Source organism: Geotrypetes seraphini, chromosome 2 (assembly GCF_902459505.1).
Source record: "Geotrypetes seraphini chromosome 2, aGeoSer1.1, whole genome shotgun sequence".
NCBI lineage: Eukaryota > Metazoa > Chordata > Amphibia > Gymnophiona > Dermophiidae > Geotrypetes > Geotrypetes seraphini.
The window spans coordinates 355984412-356007867 of record NC_047085.1 but is presented as its reverse complement, the minus strand read 5'-3'; the positions used below and the strand labels follow the sequence as shown (position 1 = coordinate 356007867).

Sequence of the window (23456 nt, the reverse complement as noted above, 5' to 3'; positions counted from 1 at the left end):
ATAGGAAAATCTGCCTATTTCTGTCTGTTGCAAAAACGGCCTTGGCACATGTAAAAGACACAAGGTAAGGGCGCGCTAAGGCCACTGTTGCCGCAGTTTTAATAAAAGGTCCCCTGAGAAATGTAATTATTTATTTAATTTATAAGTTACCTATTCAAAGTGATAACATTCATGGAAAATAGTGGCTGTGGGGTGACAGAAATAAAAAGGGAATACGGAGGATTGGGAGACAGAGAGATGGGTTAAGAGGGAGAGCAAAAGGCAAGACCTAAAGGCAACCCCAAAATGTTCATCTCATTTCCTTCCTTATTTGCAGCATTGTTCATTTGTTTCATTTTTGTTAGCCTTTATTTTCATTGCGCGCCCTTTCTAAATAATGGACACTGCTATTGGCAAATGAAAAACACAAAACGTGTGTGGGGGGGTTTTCTGATCATTTTCATTTATTAACAACACGCAATGACAAAAGATATGTTGTTGACAGTTCCTACATCCTTTCAAAAATGACAGCCCATCCCTAACCAAGTGAGTGGAGATGGAAGGCTAAGAGGTGAAGGGATAAAGAGTAAGAGGGAACGTGAAATGCTGGAAGTTGGAGGGGGGGGAAAAAACCCCTACGGGTATATCGACTACTGTAGTGTTACTTATATTTCAGTTTTCAAAGGTGCATTTCTCTGATACATAGCTTTGTTATGATTTTTTTTGTAGTGCTTTGTTAAGGTGAACAGCCCAGCAGATGCCATCGTGGGAATATACTACCTTTCTGTGATAATGCAGGATAATAAGTGTCACACACCTAAAAACAATGCCTTCTACGTTCTATTCAATCCATGGTGTGCCGGTAATTCATAGTCACAGAAAGATGTTTGTTGATCAGAACAAGAAGGGATAAATTCTATACACTTTACATACCAATTATGCTTGCAAATGTATGCTGGAATAGTGTGTGTTTGACGGTGGGCGTAGACATGAGTGGAGTCTGGGTAGAGCATGGTTGGGACTTACTTGCATGCCTACTTTCCTGTAAAGGACGGGTGCTACATGGGCATCCTCTAGGCACCTAAATATGGGCATCCAGTTACAGAATTATCCTGTAAGGGCGTAATTCTATAACAGGGTGCTTATGTGAGAAGTGGAACTCACTGCCACTTATACTGAGACAAGAATCTAATTCTTCTAAATTCAAATATGATAGAGACTTACAAGATCATGAAGGGCATAGAGAGAGTAGAGAGGGACAGTTTCTTCAAACTTTTGAAAAATAAAAGAACAAGAGGGCATTCGGAAAAGTTGAAAGGGGATAGATTCAAAACAAATGCTAGGAAGTTCTTCTTTACCCAACATGTGGTGGACACCTGGAATGCGCTTCAGAGGACGTAATAGGGCAGAGTACGGTACTGGGGTTTAAGAAAGGATTGGACAATTTCCTACTGGAAAAGGGGATAGAGGGGTATAAATAGAGGATCTCTACACAGGTCCTGGACCTGTTGGGCCACCACGTGAGCGGACTGCTGGGCACGATAGACCTCAGGTCTGACCCATTGGAGGCATTGCTTATGTTCTTATGTAAATCAATGCTTAAAACCTCTCTTTTTAAAGAGGCATACGAGACCTAGATCCCGAGTGTGACATACAATTCGCAGCATGCCCTATTTTGTTCTTTCCCTCCCCACCACTTTTTTAAATTTTTTAAGTAGTGTAATCCTATCCTTTTTCCCCTTTGTATCTGGCGTAGTTGTTTATATGGTTTGTCTAACAGTGTATTCGTATATGTAATACCCTCTATTTTATTGTTTTTTAATTTCTATCATTGTGTGATGTAAATCGCTTAGGAATGTAAAGCGGTATACTGAGCATTAATAAAACTTGGAACTACAAAAAGGTACCTACGTTGTGGAATGAGGACCTACACCAACTGAAAGCAGGTGCAAATCCTCCTGCACATCTGTGGTATTCTATATACTACTATGCACAATTTTCCGGAATGCCTCTGACCTGCCTATCCTCCCTTTGCAGTTGAGCACAAATACACTTAGGTGTTATCTTACAACAATTACAAAGACTGGGAGACACTTGGTGAAGTTACAGGAAAAATACTTTTAAAACCAATAGGAGGAAATATTTTTTTCATGCAGAGAACAGTTAAGATCTGCCAGAGGTTGAGGTAAGAGCAGTTAGCGTGGCTGGTTTTAAGAAAGGTTTGGACAATTTCCTGGAGGAAAAGTCCAAAGTCTGTTATTGAGCATGGGGAAGCTACTGCTTGCTCTGGATTAGAGAGTTGCGCGGGGACAGAAATCCCACTCATCCCCACCCATCCCCGCCAGGATCCTCTCTGTCCCCACCTGTCCCCGCCAGGATCCTCTCCGTCCCCACCTGTCTCTGTCAGGATCCTCTCCGTCCCCACCCATCCCCACAAGGAATTACCTCCATCCCCGCCCGTCCCCATAAAAATCAGCAATTACTTCTCACAGGATTATCAATTCCACAGTTTCTTTTGTGTTTGCGCTGCTGTTTTCCTTGTGGAATCTCTTTGGTGGAACCCTTTTTTTGTTTTCTGTTCAGGTAATTAACTTATAAACCCCCTCTTTTAGTAAGTCTGACGTGTCCATTATATTATATGGATGAACCCTGCTTCCAAAGCCTTCCGTCCCCGTGGGGGGGTCCCTGTGGGAGTCCCATGGGTTAGGGGGGGGATTCCCACGATCTTCGTTCCCGTGCAGACCTCTACTCTGGATCGGTAGCATGGCATGTTGCTACTTTTTAGGATTTTGCCAGGTACTACTGATCTGGATTGGCCACCGTGAGGACCATTGGTCTGACCCAGTAAAGCAATGTTCCCTCTAAGCCAGGAAAGCAGATGTTATGGCTGGGCTGATGCATAGTAGTGAGGCGGGGAGTGGGTTACAAAGACAAGCAATTAAAAAAAAATTATGCTAAATTATATAATAAAATAAGAACATATGTGCCATCTCTGGAACAGACCCTAGGTCCATCAAGTCTGGCGATCCGTACACGCGGAGGCCCCGCCAGGTGTACCCTGGCATAAGTTTAGTCCCCATATCACTCTAAGTTTCTCATAAGGAGATGTGCATTTAGCTTACCCTATTGAACTGGAAAGAAAATATATATGAGGCTTTACATAAAATCATAGGCAGTGGAATCCTTTTTTTTGTTTGGGGGAGGCAAAAGCTCCACCCTAGACCCATCCAAGCTCCGCCTCAGACTGCCCAAGTTCTATTTCAGACCCCATTCCTATAATAATAGTACTAATTGTAATGCTATTTCTTCCATTCATTCTTCATATACACACAATATAATTTTATAATCTGCGTTTCCCTCCTTCCAACCTCCCTCCAGTATGGTTATTCTTATGTTCTTATCTTTTTAAATTAATCTTTATAAAGTTTATTTCCATACATTATTTTACTGAAAGAGGCAGAAGTGTTACTTGGAGGGTGGGGGTTGTATGTACTGGCAGTGGGAGGGGAATTACTGTCTTTAGATAATCCCTAAATATTGAGGCATGTTTCTCCATTTCCAATTCAGAAATCCTACCTATTACATAAACACACTCATTACAGCAGTTCTGCTCTAAGCTGGGGGATCTGAGCTGAATGAAAGGGGAGGCTTTCACTATGGGCTCCTTTTACTAAGGTGCGCTAGCGTTTTTAATGCACACAGTAGATTAGCTCGTGCTAACTCCGCGCTACGCGGCTAGAACTAACGCCAGCTCAATGCTGGCGTTAGCATCTAGCGCATGGGGCATTGTAGCGCATGCTATTCTGCGTGTTAAAGCCCTAATGCAGCTTAGTAAAAGGAGCCCTATGTTTTCCATTGAATAGCTCTTTGAGACTCAGGCCTCTCATATGCCCTTAATTGGCATTTGGCACCATTGTAAACTATTGTAAACCTTGCTGATTTGGAATGTTTCGCTCAGATCATCTGGTACACAGAAGCTCTTTCCAACTAGAGAGTTGCGCAGGGACAAAGATTCATCTCCATCCCCTCACCATCCCCACAGTGAAGTGCATTTTCTTCCCTGTCCCCTCACCATCCTTGCATTGTTCATCCCTGTCCACTCACTGTCCCCGCAAACTTAATTTTCTTCCTTGCATTTTCCTATTCAATGCAGAAATAAGATTTTATACAATTTTATGAACCTAAGGCATTTCAAATAAACATTTTATGCCACACCCTCACAAAATACAGAACAAGGGGTCACAAATTAGAAACAAAAATAAGTAGACAAAAATTGAACTGGAACCCCAAAAAATTAAACTCAGCAAGTAACACTGGATAAAAACAGAAATGCATATCCTTTTCTACTGAACACAGTACAAAGACATCTGCTATATATTGCTGAAACAAGGCTGCCCTGTGAACTTCTAAAAGCTAAGTTACTCAACATTTCATATTCTGCTCTTTTCACTGGTTTTCAGCATTATATCTGCTTAATTTCTCTTCTCCTCCCTGTTTCTTACTAAAAAAAAAAATATATAAAAAAAGCACAAAAAAATAAATCCTTCTCTTTCCTCTGTTAAATCTTATTTCCTCTTCCTGCATTTTTGTTTAAAATACTGTGTTTTAGGTGGTATAGAGCCTATATTTCTGGTGCCTGTGGCTCAGGGTGACTAAAGTAGGGAAAATCCTGTTATAAATCCTGTGTTTTAGGGTAGCACTGATAGAACCTGCATTTTTGTTAAAAATACTGTGTTTTAGGTGGTATAGAGCCTATATTTCTGGTCACTTCACAACCAATCAAGATGACCTTTATTCTATGCAATCACTGTGGTGCTTTAATTCCAAGACATACTATTTGGAGGCTTAAGGCTTGCCCCATCTGTCTTCAACTTGCCAGTATTAAGGAGGAGCTCTGCAAACTTAAACAGGAATTGAATACAATTAAAGCAGCTTCCATCACTCCACAAAATCATACCAACTTACCACCTCTACCTCAAAGAATAAAACAGCCCAGGAATAAATGGGTCACAGTAGGCTCAGGAAGACTGCGACATATAACACAGAAACATCCACCTTCACTAATATTACCTCTACAGAATTCCTTTGCTCCACTAGTGCACTGCGATACTCAGGAAAACAGAAGGGAGGTGGGACTTGAACCAATGAAGGAAACTCAAGAGAACAAGAGCACTCTAAGTACAAATAAAAAAGCCAAAAACAGAAAACTATTACTGTTGGGGGATTCCATCATCAGAGGCATTAACCTTGGAACACAGGACGAGGAGACCAAAATAGTGAAATGTCTTCCAGGATCCTCAGCTACCAGGAGTTCCAGGCAAATACTGACTATAATTAAGGAAGAAACTAAGGATTTTAACACTGATGTTGTTATCCATCTGGGAACAAATGACCTGGCCAACAACTCCACACTTGCAGCACAGAAAGCTTTTCGGGAGCTTGGTGAGGGCGTGAAACCTTTTGTAAAGACTTTAGCTTTTTCTGAAATACTGCCTGCATATGGAAAAGGAGAGCAAAGAGTGAAAAACACAGAGGACTTTAATAGATGGCTCAGAGCCTGGTGTCATCAAGAAGGCTTCAGGTACATAGGAGGATGGGGAAATACATGGAAGGACAAGAAGCTATATTGCATTGATGGGCTACATATTACTACAGCAGGAAAAAGAAACCTTGCAGAGAAATTTAGACAATATTTTTCTAGGCATTTAAACTAGAAGGTCGGGGTGGTGTATGTACGAAGGACAATTATAGAGACCACCCCCGGCAAAAGAAAAGATGTGATAGTAGTAAAGGCTGCAACATAAGCAATATCAGCAACTCATTTCTTAGTATTGCAACGGAAAGTGAAACGACACAAAAATCCATACGAAAAAGGAGATTATCGCTGAAAAATAGCTGGAAAGCGATGACCACAAATGCTCGCAGTCTAAGCAACAAAGTTCATGATCTGCAAGCCCTGATATTAGAGGCAGATCTAGATATTGTTGCTATCACAGAGACATGGTTCAGTGAATCACATGGATGGGATGCAAACATACCGGGATATAATCTTTTTAGGAAGAACAGAGATGGTCATAAAGGAGGAGGAGTAGCTCTCTATGTAAAGATCAATATCCAAGCGACCGAAATGCAAGGGACCTGGGGAGAGGAAGAAGCGATATGGATTGCTCTGAAAAGAGAAGATGGAACTTCTATCTACGTGGGTGTAGTCTACAGACCTCCGACTCAATCGCAGCAAATTGATAAGGATCTGATTGTGGATATCCAAAAGTTTGGAAGGAAAGAGGAGGTTCTGCTGTTGGGAGATTTCAACCTGCCGGATGCGGACTGGAATGTTCCGTCTGCGGAATTGGAAAGAAGTAGGGAGATTGTGGATGCCTTTCAAGAGGCTCTGCTCAGACAAATGGTGACGGAACCCACAAGGGAAAAAGCGATATTGGATCTGGTCCTCACAAATGTAGAGAGTATCTCTAATGTTCGAGTGGGTGCTCACCTGGGTAGTAGCGATCATCAAACGGTTTGGTTTGATATAACGGCTAAAGTGGAGAGCGGCCGCACGATACTTAAAGTCCTAGATTTCAAACGTACGGACTTTAATGCAATGGGAAAGTACCTGAAGAAAGAGCTGTTAGGATGGGAGGACATAAGAGAAGTGGAAAGACAGTGGTCTAAGCTGAAAGGAGCGATAAAAATGGCTACGGACCTTTATGTGAAGAAAATCAATAAAAACAAGAGAAAAAGGAAGCCGATATGGTTCTCCAACCTAGTGGCTGAGAAAATAAAGGCGAAAGAGTTGGCGTTCATGAAATATAAAAAAACCCAAGAAGAGGAGAGCAGAAAGGACTACAGGGTGAAACTGAAAGAAGCCAAGAGAGAGATACGTTTGGCGAAGGCACAGGCGGAAGAACAAATGGCTAAAAATGTAAAAAAGGGAGATAAAAATTTTTTCAGATATATTAGTGAAAGGAGGAAGATAAAAAATGGAATTGCTAGGCTGAAAGATGCTGGGAACAAATATGTGGAGAGTGATGAGGAGAAAGCAAATGTGCTAAACAAATACTTCTGTTCTGTGTTCACAGAAGAAAATCCTGGAGAAGGATCGAGATTGTCTGGCAAAGTTACACGAGAAAATGGAGTAGATTCTGCGCCGTTCACGGAGGAGGGTGTTTATGAGCAACTTGAAAAACTGAAGGTGGACAAAGCGATGGGACCAGACGGGATCCATCCCAGGATACTAAGGGAGCTCAGAGAGGTTCTGGCGAGTCCTATTAAAGACTTGTTCAACAAATCTCTGGAGACGGGAGTGATTCCTGGGGATTGGAGGAGAGCGGATGTGGTCCCTATTCATAAAAGTGGTCACAGGGATGAAGCAGGAAACTACAGGCCGGTGAGCCTCACTTCAGTTGTTGGAAAAATAATGGAAGTGTTGCTGAAAGAAAGGATAGTGTATTTCCTTGAATCTAATGGGTTACAGGATCCGAGGCAACATGGCTTTACAGAAGGTAAATCGTGCCAAACGAACCTGATTGAATTTTTTGATTGGGTGACCAGAGAGCTGGATCGAGGACATATGCTAGATGTAATTTACTTGGATTTCAGCAAAGCCTTTGATACAGTTCCTCATAAGAGGCTGTTGAACAAACTTGAAGGGCTGAAGTTAGGACCCAAAGTGGTGAACTGGGTCAGAAACTGGCTGTCGGACAGACGCCAGAGGGTGGTGGTTAATGGAAGTCGCTCGAAGGAAGGAAAGGTGACTAGTGGAGTCCCTCAGGGTTCGGTGCTGGGGCCAATCCTGTTCAATATGTATGTAAGTGACATTGCTGAAGGGTTAGAAGGAAAAGTGTGCCTTTTTGCAAATGATACCAAGATTTGTAACAGAGTAGACACCGAAGAGGGAGTGGAAAATATGAAAAAGGATCTGCAAAAGTTAGAGGAATGGTCTAATGCCTGGCAACTAAAATTCAATGCAAAGAAATGCAGAGTAATGCATTTGGGGATTAATAATAGGAAGGAACCGTATATGCTGGGAGGAGAGAAGCTGATTTACACGGACGGGGAGAGGGACCTTGGGGTGATAGTGTCCGAAGATCTAAAGGCGAAAAAACAGTGTGACAAGGCAGTGGTTGCTGCCAGAAGGATTCTGGGCTGTATAAAGAGAGGCGTAGTCAGTAGAAGGAAGAAGGTGTTGATGCCCCTGTACAGGTCATTGGTGAGGCCCCACTTGGAGTATTGTGTTCAGTTTTGGAGACCGTATCTGGCGAAAGATGTAAGAAGACTTGAGGCGGTCCAGAGGAGGGCGACGAAAATGATAGGAGGCTTGCGCCAGAAGACGTATGAGGAGAGACTTGAAGCCCTGAATATGTATACCCTAGAGGAAAGGAGAGACAGGGGAGATATGATTCAGACCTTCAAATACTTAAAGGGTATTAACGTAGAACAAAATCTTTTCCAGAGAAAGGAAAATGGTAAAACCAGAGGACATAATTTGAGGTTGAGGGGTGGTAGATTCAGGGGCAATGTTAGGAAATTCTACTTTACGGAGAGGGTGGTGGATGCCTGGAATGCGCTCCCGAGAGAGGTGGTGGAGAGTAAAACTGTGACTGAGTTCAAAGAAGCGTGGGATGAACACAGAAGATTTAGAATCAGAAAATAATATTAAAGATTGAACTAGGCCAGTTACTGGGCAGACTTGTACGGTCTGTGTCTGTGCATGGCCGTTTGGAGGAGGATGGGCAGGGGAGGGCTTCAATGGCTGGGAGGGTGTAGATGGGCTGGAGTAAGTCTTAGCAGAGATTTTGGCAGTTGGAACCCAAGCACAGTACCGGGTAAAGCTTTGGATTCTCGCCCAGAAATAGCTAAGAAGAAAAAAAAAAAAATAATAATTTAAATTGAATCAGATTGGGCAGACTGGAAGGACCATTCGGGTCTTTATCTGCCGTCATCTACTATGTTACTATGTTACTATACACATTTCCCAAAGCTAACATACTGTATTTCAGTCAATAAATTCAAAATAAAATGCTTTTTTACCTTTGTTCTCTGGAGATTTATTTTTCCATTAAGTCGATTCCAGTTTCTCTTTTTTCTGCTTTCCTGTCTTCTGCATACCTTTCTCTCTCTTCTCAATTTCCATGTGCAACATCTCTCATTGTTCACCATCTCTCTCTCATTCCCTCCTTTGCTGCAAAGGGAAAGGGAAAAGATAGAGAGAGGGGATATCTAGGACACGTCTCTCCCACCCCTTCTACTGCCAAGTCCAATATTTCTATCTCTCTCATCTCCTGGCTCCTGTATAGAATATTTTGCCCCTCCCCACCCAGGGCAGGATTAATTTGTTGAGGGCCCCTAGGCACCCAAGTACACTGGGCCCCCCTGCCCCGCCCCACCCCACCCCACCATGCGCCCAGGTGGAAACAGGAAGCTGCGTCAGAAGGAAGCTTTGGGCAAGCAGCACCGCTTGCACAATTACAGTTCCCGTTGCATTTCTTACCCGCGTTGCTTGCATGTCTTACTTTCCATCGATGGGGGGGGCCGCATTGCCAATCAGGGTGGGGCTCGCATTGCTAATCGGGGGGGGGGGGGTCTCTTGTTGGCAATTGATGCTGGAGAGGCCTATTGCCGTTTGGAAAAAACAATGTTGATGTCCTCCTTCATCGGGCCCCCCTGACCATTTCGGGCCCTAGGCACATGCCTACTTGGCCTATTGGTTAATCCTGCCCTGTCCCTATCAGCCCCATGCTCAACATTTCTCCTTCTATCAACCCTCTCCAACATCATGCTGCACCTCTTCCTCCCTTCCCTTCACCATTCCTCCCTCTGGCATCCCTTTCCATCTATTCCATCCTTCCCTCTCCATTACAGCATTCAATATTTCTCCCTCCCTCCTCGCCACCACTATCATGTCCAGCAATTCTCCCTCTTTCTTCCTTTCCCCATGTGCACCATCTCTCTTTCCTTCTTGCTCCACACACCTATGTCCAACCATTCTACCTTTCTCCTCTATCCCCTACTGGCAGCATCTCTCTTTCCCTCCCTTGCCACAACTCCATCCATGCAGCATCTGTCCTTCCCTGCCTTCCCAACCCCCTCCTAGCCCGTTCAACATATGTTCTTCCCTTCTTTCCCACCCCCAGCAGTCTCCTGTGCCATAGCCTCTCTCTCCAGTTCCCGATTCCCCTGCCTACCTCCTCCCCTGCTTCTGTAATTTTAAATCTTCAGGCAGCTGGCAACATCTATGAGGTGAGCCTGCTGCCGTCGGCCTGCTCTGGAAGTCTTCATTCTGCAGGCCTGCAGACTCGCAGGTATATAATTTAAAAATCTATCTTGTTGTCTTAGAAGGGTTTTAAAATCATCCCCACCAATGGCGTACCTAGGGTATGTGACACCCGGGGCTCATCATTTTTTGACACCCTCCCCCATGTAAAAAAAATATTTTTTGTAATAACCATGAAACGGAATCAATGGTCATAATAGAAACAGGCAGTGAAAATTTTTTTTTTTTTTTTATTCAATTTTTATTAGAATTTTATAATAAAGACAAAACAATATAATCACCACAAATACATCACTGTAGAATACTACAGCCACTCAATATAGCATACAAAGTAAACAGTTCACTAGTACACTCCAATCCCACAACCCATCATAAAATAAAATTAAAAAAAAAAAAAAAAAAAAGAGGCATCAACAAAATACACACTATGAGGAAGTCCCCTTGTTGGTTCTTCAAAGAGATTCCCAAACAACCACCCTGCCCCTCCCCCACAATCCCCCCCTCCCACTCAACAAAAAGATAGGATCAAATACAATGAAATATGTTGTCCCAAGTCCGCTTCTGATGTTCATAATAACCATAGTGCTTAGCAGCTAAGCATTCCATCTGGGCAAGTTTTCGTAATTTTTCCAACCATTCCTCCTCTGGTGGAGCAACTAACCTCTTCCAATACTGCGCTATCAAACATTTGGCTGCGGCCAACCCCATTCGGACCAATTTTGTCTGCCAAGGAGCATTTCTAACATTATGCAACCCGAGCAGACACACCTGGGGTAAAATCTGTATGGGATCCTGGATCCACACTGACAAAGAGTGAGTAACCAGCACCCAAAATTTCTGGATCACCCCACACTCCCACCAAATATGCAAAAAAGAACCAGGACCCCTACTACATCTCCAGCAAGAATCAGGAACCAGTGGGTACATAAGATGTAACCGTTCAGGTGTATAATATCAGCGTGTTAAGATTTTATATGCATTTTCTTGCACTAAAATACAATGAGAAGCTCTCTGCACCTCAGCACAAATAAGGGAGCAATCTTTTACAGAAAATTGAAGATGAAGGTCCCGTTCCCAATGTAGCTTAAAAGGAAGGGAAATCACCTCCCTACCTCGCAAAAATTTATATAGAATGGAAATCGGTCTCAGCACTCTACTCAATAACACCCATAAATTTTCCAAATGTTCAGATCCCTGAGGATTTCCCTTATCCCAACCAACCGAAATCATAAAATGCTCAACTGCATATATGCAAAAAATTCACCCCCCAACCCTGGCTTTTTAGCCACTAACCCCTCAAAAGTAGGCAAGAAACCCCCAATAAGTACATCCCTAAATATAGTAACACCCTGAGATTCCCATCTCCGAAAAGCCCCCCTTTCCATTCCTGCATGAAACCACGGTTCCCCCGCAAGTGGAGCAAGAGTAGAAACCCCTCTATCACCCCTCTTCTTTTGACACAGAGATCCCCAAACCCGTACCAGATGACAAAAAAATGGATTCCGTTGTCCCTTCAAACGCTCAGACACTGACAAAGAAGTCCACAACCAAGTATGAAGGGCACAATGAGGAACATAACTTTGCTCTATCTGAACCCCAGGCTTAAATACCGCTATCCTCCAATCAAGTATAAAGCGAAGTTGTGCCGCTTCATAGTACCAATACAAATTTGGCAGTGCCCTACCCCCGTCTTCCCGAGCAGACCAAAGCACCTGTTGACTCAACCTGGGGTGCTTCCCTTGCCAGATAAAAAAGCGAAATTCCTTATGCAATACCTTCAATAATCGTTTGAAATAAAATAGGGAGTGTTTGAAATAAAAATAATAAACGGGGTAAGATATTCATTTTGATAACCGCAATACGTCCCCACCAGGACAACCATAGCCCCTTCCAAGTTTGCATATCCATCCGCACTAAACGTATTATCCTAGCATAATTAAGTTCATAAAGACGCGATAAATCAGTGGGAATCAGAATACCTAAATAACGAATATGAGCCCCTGCTCGCCGCACCGGGAAGTTATCAACCAACCACATTGCCTCCTCCTCCTCCAAAGAAATGTTCAGGAACTCGGACTTGTCCATGTTGATTGTAAAGCCAGATAAACCTCTAAATTTTCTAAACACCTCAAGGATCTCAGGAAAGGAAACCTCCGGATCCTTCACATATAACAGAATGTCATCCGCAAATAACGCTAATTTATGTTCCCTCCCCCCCACATGAATTCCCCTAACTGTTCCCAATTCCCGAATATAACAAGCCAAGGGTTCTAAATACAAAGCAAATAGTAAAGGGGATAATGGGCAACCCTGTCTAGTCCCTCTAAAAATATTAAAGAAATCTGTATAAAACCCATTAATTTTAATACAAGCTCTGGGTCCCAAATAAAAATTCCGTATCCATCTCTCAAACATTCCCCCTATGCCCATCCTGTCCATGACTGCCCACAAAAATTCCCAGCTCACTTGATCAAAGGCCTTTTCAGCATCTATTGATAGTAAGATCATTTTACTATGCTGTTGTTGGGCCTCCCAAATCAAATGTAATGTTCGACGAATATTATCTCCCACTTGACGCCTCTGGATAAATCCAGCTTGATCAACATGGACAAGTTCCGGTAACACCTGTCCCAATCTCAAAGCCAACACTTTGGCCAAAATTTTGGCATCTACGTTTAATAAGGAGATGGGACGATATGCTCCACACTGCTCTGGATCCTTTCCTGGTTTTAACAAAACCGTAATCCCTGCCTCTCCCATGGAAGAAGACAGAGAGCCCCCATCTCGCACCCCATTACCAACCCTTACCAGCAAAGAAATAATCTGCTCTCTAAAAGTCTTATAGAACACATTCGGCAGCCCATCCAAACCCGGAGATTTACCCCCTTTTTAACCCCTTATGACCCCTAACACTTCCCCCTCCGTTATTGGAAGATCCAACCCCTCCTGTTCCGAAACAGATAGCCTAGGCAACGGAACCATGTTCAGAAAGTCAGAAATCTCAGATCCCTTGTTCGAGGTGTCCCCACCATACAATTCTGCAAAGAAAGTTACAAATTGTTTTTGAATATCTTTATCAGTCCTATATCTGTCCCCCCCTGTACCACGAATGCACTGTATGGTAGTGGAAACCTTACGGGCCCGTAAGTATCAGGCCAGCATAGCACTAGACCGATTTCCATTCTCAAACAAAGCCTGTTTCAATTGCGTCTTCCTAAATGCTAAATCCTCAAGTTGTAGTTGATGTAATTCCAACCGTGCCTTAATCAATTCCTCATATACCCTGGGATGGGGATCAGATTTATGTTGTTTTTCTAATTCCATCAATCGTTCACGGAGGCCCAAAGAGCGCCTAGCTCTATCCCTTTTTTTACAGGCTCCCCATTTAACAAAAATACCCCTAATTACCGCCTTCAAGGCATCCCAAAGGATCCCATCTCCTACTTCCCCATTATCATTTATGTTTATATACTCCACAATAGAATCCCGCACTTCTTGCAATATAATAGGGTCCCCTAAAAGAGATTCATTTAAACGCCAAAATCTTCTACCAGATTGTATCCTGAGACCCTTACACTCCACCCATACAGGAGCATGATCAGAAACCTGAATGTTACCCAGCTCCGCCTCTTTAATCCCTCCCCAAAGGTTTCTGTGTGCCCAAATGCCATCTATTCTCGTGTATGTCTGGTTGGCATGGGAGTAATGAGAGTAATTCCTCTGAGTACTATGTAGTAATCTCCAACAATCCACTAATCCCAACTGGTGCATAAACCCAACCAAGGCCTTACTGTGATGTCGAAGAGCCACTCGTCCCCCCCTAGAATGGTCCAAAGATAGATCGGGACACACATTAAAATCCCCTCCACAAAAAATAGCACCCTGTACAAAGTCACGCAGTCCCTCTGTAAGACCAGAATAGTAATGAGATTGATTTGTATTAGGCCCATAGACATTAATAATAGTAATCACTTTTCCCTGAATCTGACCCCTAAGAGCTAAACATTGTCCTTCCCCATCTTTAAATACTTCATCCACCACCAACCCAGTCCCCTTACGGACTAAAATAGCCAAACCCCCCACCCTCTGTGTGCCTCTAGCCCGTTGGGTCCACAAGTGATCATAATGAGGTGTATGCAATAACCGTTCATCCCTTGGTCTTAAATGAGTTTCTTGCAATAAACAGATATCCCATTTCAGCCGGTGCAATTCACGAAAAACTATACTGCGCTTCCCTGGGTTATTTAATCCATTGACATTCCATGAGCCTAGGACAAGAGAACTATCAAATTAGTCTTTGCAAAGAACAGTCTGGATAACCCCTGGTAAATGCCATACTCCCCATAACTAAGACTAAGCGTCCCAGAAGAAGAGGGGAGAAAAAAGGTAAAAATAGATAGAAATCTCCACAATCCTTCAAGTTTGATCCTTCAATTGCCGCTTCCCCGTGCGCCCAACAGTTGACCAAACACCAGGGGAACGTTTCTCCGCCTTCTTAGGTACAGCAACTGGAACCTCAGGAACATTCTTGCAACCCAATTCTTTCAGGGCTGCCCACGCCTCCTCCACATCACCAACACGTTTAGATTTGCCATTTATCGTGATCCACACCCCGAAGGGAAACAACCAACGATAGCGATGGCCCTCAGCTCGCAATAATTGCGTTATCTGTTGAAAGTTCCGACGTTTTTGTAAAGTAGCCCAGGCCAAGTCCTGAAAAATGCCCACAGAGATGTTATTCCAACGATAGTCCTGTTTACGCCTCGCTGCTTGTAGAACTTTTTCTTTAATCCCAAAATCCTGGAAACAAGCAATAATATCCTTTGGCCCTGTACTACGTGCAGGACCCAAACTACGGTGGGCCCGTACAAGTACTATCGGACTAGACATAGATCCATGCGCCTCAGTTAGTAAATCAGCACAGATCTTATTCACCACTTTGGCACAATCTTTATATTCCTCCGAATTTGGTATGCCCTTAAAACGCTAGTTGCATCGGCGAGATCTATTTTCTAAATCTTCCACCTGATTTTGCAATGTCAGGATGGAGGACGGCAGTTGATCCAGCTCAGCCCGCATTGTCAGCAGATCTTGAGTCAGCTCCGAAACGCGATCCTCCGTTTCTCCCACCCGGCCTCCCAACTCAGCCACTTCAGACCGCAGCTCCGTCATTGCTGTTTTTAAGTCCTGCCGAACACCCACCATTTCCTCCTTGAGAGCTCGAAACCACTCCTGTAACAGTTGGGGGGTGATCGCCTCAACTGGTGCGCTCTCAGTGGCAATCTCCTTCTCGTCCGATTCCGCGTGCACCGGCGCCATTTTTTTTTACAGCTCAGCGATCCGCTACTGCACGCGGCTGCCAATTTCTCCCCTTCAGGCAACGGAAATCGAAATTTGTCCAGTTTCTTGCGGGTCTCCATCTCAGCTGGTCTCCCTCAATACAATAAAGATTGTAACTCTGTCGTTCAGAATGCTGCAAAATTAAGATTTCTCACGTGCCCCTACGGAGCTCACTGCTCAAGCAGCCATTCTGTGAGCTGACGTCACTTCCTCTGCAGTGAAAATTTTCTTTTATTGAACCTCATATATGTAACCATTATTCCAAACATTCCATAACATAACATAAATTATGTCTGAATTGTCATGACATCAGAAGTACATATGGTGTAGTTGCAGGTGATGCTTGAGACAGTTCTGATTGTGTTAGTTCAGTTTTATGTGTTTTTTGAATAGAAGGGTTTTTATTTCTTTTTTTTTATGAAGGTTTTGCAGTATGTGGTCGATGTCAATTGGTTGTAGGGTTGGGGATCGAGTGTTGCAGCTCGAATGGCTAGGAGGTTGTCGAACAGTTTTTTTCTTTTGACGTTTTTGGTTGGAGGGTGTGTGAATGGTGCGTGAGTTCTCCTATGTCTGGTTGAGGTAGATTGAATTATTTAGCTGAAGAAATTAGTTACCCCCCATTCCACACACATTAATTCTCTTCCATTTTTGTTCCCATTATAAAAAGCACTGATAAGTTCCCAGAAAAAAAATACATTAAAATTAAAAGTGAAAACAAAGGCCCCTACAGATGAGAACATAACATAAGAATAGCCTAACTGGGTCAGACCAATGGTCCATCATGCCCAGTAACCCATTCTCATGGTAGCCAATCCAGGTCACTAGTACCTGGTCAAAACCCAAAGAGTAGCAACATTCCATGCTACCGATCCAGGGCAAGCAGACACTTCCCCCATGTCTTAATAACAGACTATGGACTTTTCCTCCAGGAATTTGTCCAAACCTTTCTTAAATACAACTACGCTATCTGCTTTTAACATAACTTCTGGCCACTTCATTTTTAAGCTGAGATCTTTCCTTCCAAACAGAGACCTTGCTAGATGTCAAATACAGCACAAGGTAACTTCACACGGACTTAGCAGTGCAGGAAATGTGAATCTCCTCATACACCCACCATATAGTGCAAAAATGTGCAAAGGTCTGTTTTTTTCTTTCAAGCAGTGCTGTTACAAACATATTCTGAAGGTCAATGCTAAGGCTAACAAAGTTTCCTTCCTTCAACCACAAGGAGATACTGACAAACCACTGGAAGAAATCCCAAAACAACTATCCAGGCAAAGCACCCAAAGACCCACTCAGTGTGTGAACCAGTTGAGTGGAGTGGACTACCTGGGGGTAGAAATGGGCCCAGAGTTTGCTCAGCAGAATTTCCCAGACCACCTCTTCCTCTCAACACATTGACACACTGCCACCACCACCACTAGGAACACCTCACCGAATAGGCCAGCAATGCTTATAAACTTTATAAAACACATTATCATATTTTCTTATAAAGCACATATTTTAACTAAACTCTCTGACATCCTCAGCCTTGCCATTCACAAAAATAGAAGGAAGAAAAGTTCCCATTTCCTGCTGTCTCATGTCCCCGGCCTATACAATACTTTTCTTCTGCAGACCCTTCAAAAGTCTGACCAAATCCTCGTTTCACTTGCATTATAAAGTACTGAGGATGCCATCTCTCCCCATTTCCAGGTCCTAAAGTCTAAGACAGTAGCGCAAACTAGTGCTTCCCGATTCAGCTTATTGAATTGGTTTTTCGATTCGATTTTCCTGCCCAATTGGGTGTTTTTTTCAAACATCCTGGTGGGTTTATTTTATAGATTTTTCACCCCCTTTGGCTTCTCCTAACCACACTGGCGCTGAGGTGTAAATAAAATAAAGAAACAGAAAGGACTTTTTCTCTCTCTGTTAAATCCTAGCTCATGTTTGCGGTCTAACACCAGCTCTGGCAGGATACACATTTCAAATCTGACATATTGTAATCTCAAAACAAAAAATAAAATTAGTTTTTCTACCTTTTGTTGTCTGGTTATTTTTCAAATCTTGTTGGTCCAAGGCTCTGGTTGTCTTCTGATAACTTGCTTTCCAGGGTCTCCTTCTTTCTTCTTTCTGCATGCTAACCATCCATTTGCCATCTATGTCTTCCCCTTCCGTTTCCCTTCTCTCCCCAGGAGGTCTGGCATCTTTTCTTTTTTTCATCTCCCTCCACAGATCCACCTTTTCTTAACTACCCTTTCATCCGGCATCTCTCCCTCCTTCCTCACCAAACCAGGGTCCACCATATCTCCCTTTTTTTTCCCAACTACCCTCCTATCCAGTATCTCTATCCCCCCTCCACACCATCCCTTGTGTCAAACTTCTCTCCCTTTCTGTTCCTTCCCTCCCTAAATCCCATGGTCCATCATCTCTCTCCCTCTCCTCTATTTTCAGACCCATTATTTCTTCCCCCCCCAAAGTCCAGCATATGCACGTCTCTTTGAACCCCCCTTTCCCTCCGTGTACTTCTACACCAGTGCCCCCCTCTCCTGAAGACCTATCCCCCCCTTGAAGGCTTGTCTCCCCCAACCCCTTGAAGGCCTGCCTGCCTGTTCCCCTTGAATGCCTGTCCCCACCTTGAAGGTCTGTCCCTCCCTTGAAGGCCTGCCTGCCTGTTCCCCCCCCCCCCCGAAAGCCTGTCTCCCCGGCTTGTCTCCCCCCTTGAAGACCTGCTTGCCTGTCTCCCTCTTGAAGGCCTTTTCCCCCCCCCCCCCTTAAAGGCCTGTCCCTCCCTTGAAGGCCTGCCTGCCTATCCCTCTTGAAGGCATGTCCCCCCCGAAAGCCTGTCTCCCCCCATGAAGGCTTGTCCCTCTCTTGAAGGCCTGCACCCCCCTGAAGGCCTGTCCCCCCCTTGAAGGCCTGTCCCCCCATTAAAGGCCTGCCTGCCTGTCTGTCTCCCTTGAAGGCATGTCCCCCCCGAAAGCCTGTCTCCCCCCCCCATGAAGGCGTGTACCCCCCTTGAAGGACTGCATTCCCCCCCTGGAGGCCTGTCTCCCCTCTGAAGGCCTACCTGCCTGCCCCACCCTCAAGGCCTGCTGCCTCACCCCGAAGGACCGCTCACCCCCCCACCCCGAAGGACTGCTCATCCACCTGGCCTCCCCGCACCATTTACCGTAGCGAAGCAGCCTGCAACAAGATCGTGATGCCAGCAATCTTGCGCTGCTCTATACTTTTTCCTCCGCCGCGGTCCCACCTCCCCTCCTCTGATGTCAGAGGAGGGGTGGGAGTGCGGCGGAGAAAACAGCACCGAAGCAGCGCAAGATCGCTGGCATCACGATCTTGCTGCAGGCTGCTTCGCTACAGTAAATGGTGCATGGAGGCCAGTGAGGGGAAATCCAGACGCCAGGGGGGAGAACCTGGACGTCGGAGAGGGAAGGGAACCGGACGCCAATGACTTCAGGCCGGGAGAACCCCCTCAGGGCTTGCACCCGGGGTGGACCGTCCACACCCCTTGGTACGCCACTGCCTTGAAGATATTAGTTGATCTATATCTGTGGGGATACTGAGGTCTTATCCCATGACAAGCAGGCAGGTACTCACTAGTGGGTGATGTCATCCGACAGAGCCCCGATACGGACGTCTCATAAGCATGTCTTGCTTGAAGAAACTTAGAAGTTTCAAGATGCCCATGCGCCATGCGCCAGTGCCTTCCCGCCCGATGGTCCGGGCGTGTCTCCTCAGTTCATTTTCTTCCGCGGAGCTGAGAAGTTCAACTTCAATTCTGCGCCCATTGAATCTGTTTTTTTGCCTTCTAATTCCGCGGGTTGGGTTCTTTTGGGCTCTCCCGTGTGTTTGTTTCTTTCTTTGATTTCTTTTATTAAAAAAAAAAAAAAAAATTTTTCCTTCCGACACCAGGTCGGCTGCGTGGTTTAGGCCCCGCGCCTTCGACCTTGCGGTGGAACTTTTTCGGCCTATGTCCCGGCCGATCACCGGTTTTAAAAAGTGCAGCAAGTGTCAGCGCGCGATTTCGCTCACGGACCCTCATCAACGCTGTCTCCAGTGTCTGGGCCCGGATCATTTTCCGAAATCGTGCCAGCCTTGCTCCACTTTGACGGCGCGAGCATTTAAGCGTCGCTGCCTGCTGTGGGAGTCCATGTTCAAGATGGAAGCTTCGTCGGATCCTGTGGCTTCAACATCGACTGGGGCTTCGACTTCATCGACAAAGCCCTCTATCTCCACGGCTGCTTCGGGCCTTTTGAAACCGGCCTCGTTCACACCGGTTTTGGCCTCGTCTTCTGCGCCGGTGCCTTCATCTGTCTCCTCGGAACAGGTACCGACCCCCATAGTTCCTCCGGTGGTGCTTAAAGTGCCGAAAGCTGGCAAACAGAAGCACACTGCACCGAAATTGCGCGAAGACCGTGCGGAAGGGCCCCCGTTTGTTGCGGATCCCTCCATATCGGCTTCGTTGAAGTCCATCCTGGAGGCTCAGTTTGTGGAACTCATGACCACCATGGGTCCCCGGCTGATTGCCTCGATCCAGGGTGACCTCCCAATTCCGGTCCCGAGGGGCGGGCTGCCCCCTCCTCCTCCTCCGCGCCGCACGACCTCGTTGCTCGGCGAGGAGGATAGGCGGGCGGTGTCCAGCTCCTCGAGGCGAGCCTCGGTTGGTGACATGCCTCCCTTGGAACCGATTCCATCGACGACGGCCCCTCTTGGGGAGATGCCTCCATTGGAGCCGATTCCCTCGAGGAAAGCCTCCCTTAGTGACTTGCCTCCATTGGAACCTATTACTCCGCCCCATGACTCTGTGTGGCGTCCACCTTCAAGGCCTCCCAGTCCTGGGCATAGCAGGAGGCAGGACGAGTTCTTCCGGACCCCCTATCGAGCTTGGGCGGCTTCCGGGGAGGCTCCGACGCATCCGCCTCTGCGATCGACGGCTTCGAGTCCTATCTGCTCCTTGGAGGCTTCTGGGGACCAGTATTCTCATAGGCGCACTCGATCCCCTTCCAGGCATCGAGAGGGGCATCGTTCCAGACACTCTTTGAGGCATTCCTCCCGGCACTCCACCGTCTCGCCTCATAAGAAATTGCCTCGGATGGGGTATTCTGCTTCTGCTGGGTCTCCTCCTCCCGGGCCGGAGTTCGAGGACCCCGAGGTGTTCTACTCGCCCTGTTGCTCACAGGCCTCCATGGAGCCCGAGGCCTCAACTTCTTCTAGTCCTTCTCGGAGACCGGCGTTGGCGGACCAACTGTCTTTCTCCTCGTTTCTCAGGCAGATGGCGGATGACATGGACATTACCCTCGATGTGGGTCCCGTTACTCCAAGGAATATCTCGATACTTTGCACTTGCCTCGCCCTCCGGCCGAGTCTTTGCGCCTCCCTCTGCACAAGCTCCTTGATCAGACCTTCATGCGGTGCTTTGAGTCTCCTTACTCCATTCCGGCGGTGCCTGGCAAATTGGATGCTCGGTACCGCACGGTGCATCATAAGGGCTTCGAGGGACCTCAGCTTTCTCATCAGTCCCTCCTGGTAGAATCCTTGCTCAAGCGGTCTCATCCAGGCCAGGTATATGCTTCGGTGCCTCTGGGCCGCGAGGGCAGGACGATGGATAAGTTTGGACGACGCATCTATCAGAATTCTATGATGACGTCCCGAGTCCTGAATTATAATTTCCACTTCGCCACCTACTTGGAATTTTTTCTGCCTGTGCTTCGAAAATTCACGCCCTACATCGAGTCCCAGGCTCGGTTTGAGTTTGAGGAAGTCGTCGCTTCGCTGTCCCAGCTTCGTCTTCAGTTGATGCAGTCGGCCTACGATGCTTTCGAGCTCTCGGCACGAGCAGCTGCCTGCTCGGTGGCAATGCGCCGTTTGGCCTGGTTAAGGACCATTGACATGGACCCGAATCTTCAGGACCGCCTGGCTAACGTCCTGTGTGCTGGGGCGGATCTTTTTGACGAATCCATCGAGACTGTCACGAAGAAATTGTTGGATCATGAAAATCCTTCCAGTCCATTCTTAGGCCGAAGGCTAAGCCTCAGCAGTCTCGACCCTCTCGACCGCCTTTGATTTATCAGCGGCGTTATCAGCCGAGGCAAGCCCCTTCAGCGAGGCAACCAGCGAAGCGGCAGCCTCCTCAGAAGGGTCAGCAAAAGTCTCAGCCGTCTGCTGTCTCTAAGGCCCCTCAGCCTTTTTGACTGTCTCGTCGAGGGCATAACCAGTCTCGTTCTGCCCCCTCCTGTTTTTCCCATCGGAGGGCGCCTCCATCATTTTTATCATCGCTGGGAGGCCGTAACCACCGACCTCTGGGTCCTTGCTATCATCAGGGAAGGATACTCTCTTCAATTCCATTGGGTCCCTCCAGACCACCCTCCAAGAGAGTATCCTTCCAACTTGACTCAGTCCACCCTTCTTCAGGAAGGCCAGGCTTTGCTCCGGCTCCAGGCCGTCGAGCTGGTCCCTGTGGACCAACACAACCAGGGGTTTTACTCCCGGTACTTCCTCGTTCCGAAGAAGACGGACGACCTGAGACCCATTTTGAGACCCATTTTGGACCTCAACAAATTCCTGGTCAAAGAGAGGTTTCGCATGCTGACGCTTGCTTCTCTCTACCCCCTCCTCGAGCAGAACGACTGGTTATGCTCTCTGGATCTCAAGGAGGCCTACACTCACATTCCCATTTACCCGGCCTCCCGCAGATTCCTCAGATTTCGGGTGGGACATCTGCATCTGCAGTATCGAGTGCTTCCATTCGGCCTGTCCTTGTCTCCCAGAGTCTTCACGAAATGTCTGGTGGTAGTGGCCGCTGCACTCAGGAACCAGGGTCTTCAGGTATTTCCCTACCTCGACGACTGGCTCATCAAGGCTCCCTCGGCATCGGAGGTCATCTCGGTGACCCTGTCCACGATTCAGTTCCTACAGAGTTTGGGATTCGAGATCAACTTTCCCAAGTCTCATCTGCGGCCCACGCAGTCGCTCCCTTTCATCGGAGCGGTCCCGGATACCATCCGCCTCAGAGCGTTCCTTCCTCCTCAGCGCATGGATGCCCTTCTTCATCTCTGCCAGTCTGTGTCTTCTCGCCAGTCCATCTCGGCGAGACTCATGATGGTCCTCCTGGGCCACATGGCCACTACAGTTCATGTGACGCCGTTCGCCAGACTCCATCTCAGAATTCCTCAGTGGACCCTGGAATCTCAGTGGACTCAGGTGGCGGATCCATTGTCTCAACACATCGTCGTCACTCCTGCTCTTCGGCAGTCTCTACTTTGGTGGATGACCTCTTCGAATCTATCCAGAGGTTTGCTGTTTCATTCTCCTCCCCACCAGAAGGTCCTCAAGACCGATTCCTCGACCTATGCCTGGGGAGCGCATCTGGATGGGCTTCGCACTCAGGGATTCTGGACCAGTGCGGACCGACTCCAAATCAATCTTCTGGAGCTCAGAGCCATCTTCAATGCTCTCCAAGCCTTCCAACATCTGCTTCACGACATGGTGGTCCTCATTCGCACAGACAACCAGGTCGCCATGTATTATGTCAACAAGCAGGGGGGCACGGACTCGGCCTCCCTCTGCCAGGAAGCTCTCAGAGTCTGGGATTGGGAGGTTCGCCACAACGTCTTCCTCAGGGCTGTCTACATCCAGGGGAAGGACAATGTCTTGGCAGACAAATTGAGTCGTCTTCTCCAGCCTCACGAGTGGACACTCCATTCCACGTCCCTTCTTCAGATCTTTGCTCAGTGGGGAACACCTCAGATAGACCTCTTTGCGGCTCCCCACAATTTCAAGCTGCCTCAATTCTGCTCCAGGATCTACACTCCTCATCGCCTCGAGGCGGATGCTTTTCTACTGGATTGGGGGAATCGCTTTCTGTATGCGTTTCCTCCATTTC

General features: G+C 46.4%; 1 protein-coding gene across 1 annotated transcript in view; it reads left to right on the top strand.

Annotated features, from left to right (window-relative positions):
- TGM4 (transglutaminase 4) overlaps positions 1–23456 on the top strand; it is an 88937-nt gene that overhangs the window by 35385 nt on the left and 30096 nt on the right. The window contains exon 4 of the mRNA XM_033933792.1: positions 709–841. Within this exon, the coding sequence (XP_033789683.1) occupies positions 709–841 (133 nt within the window). The remainder of the gene's footprint in view (positions 1–708; positions 842–23456) is intronic.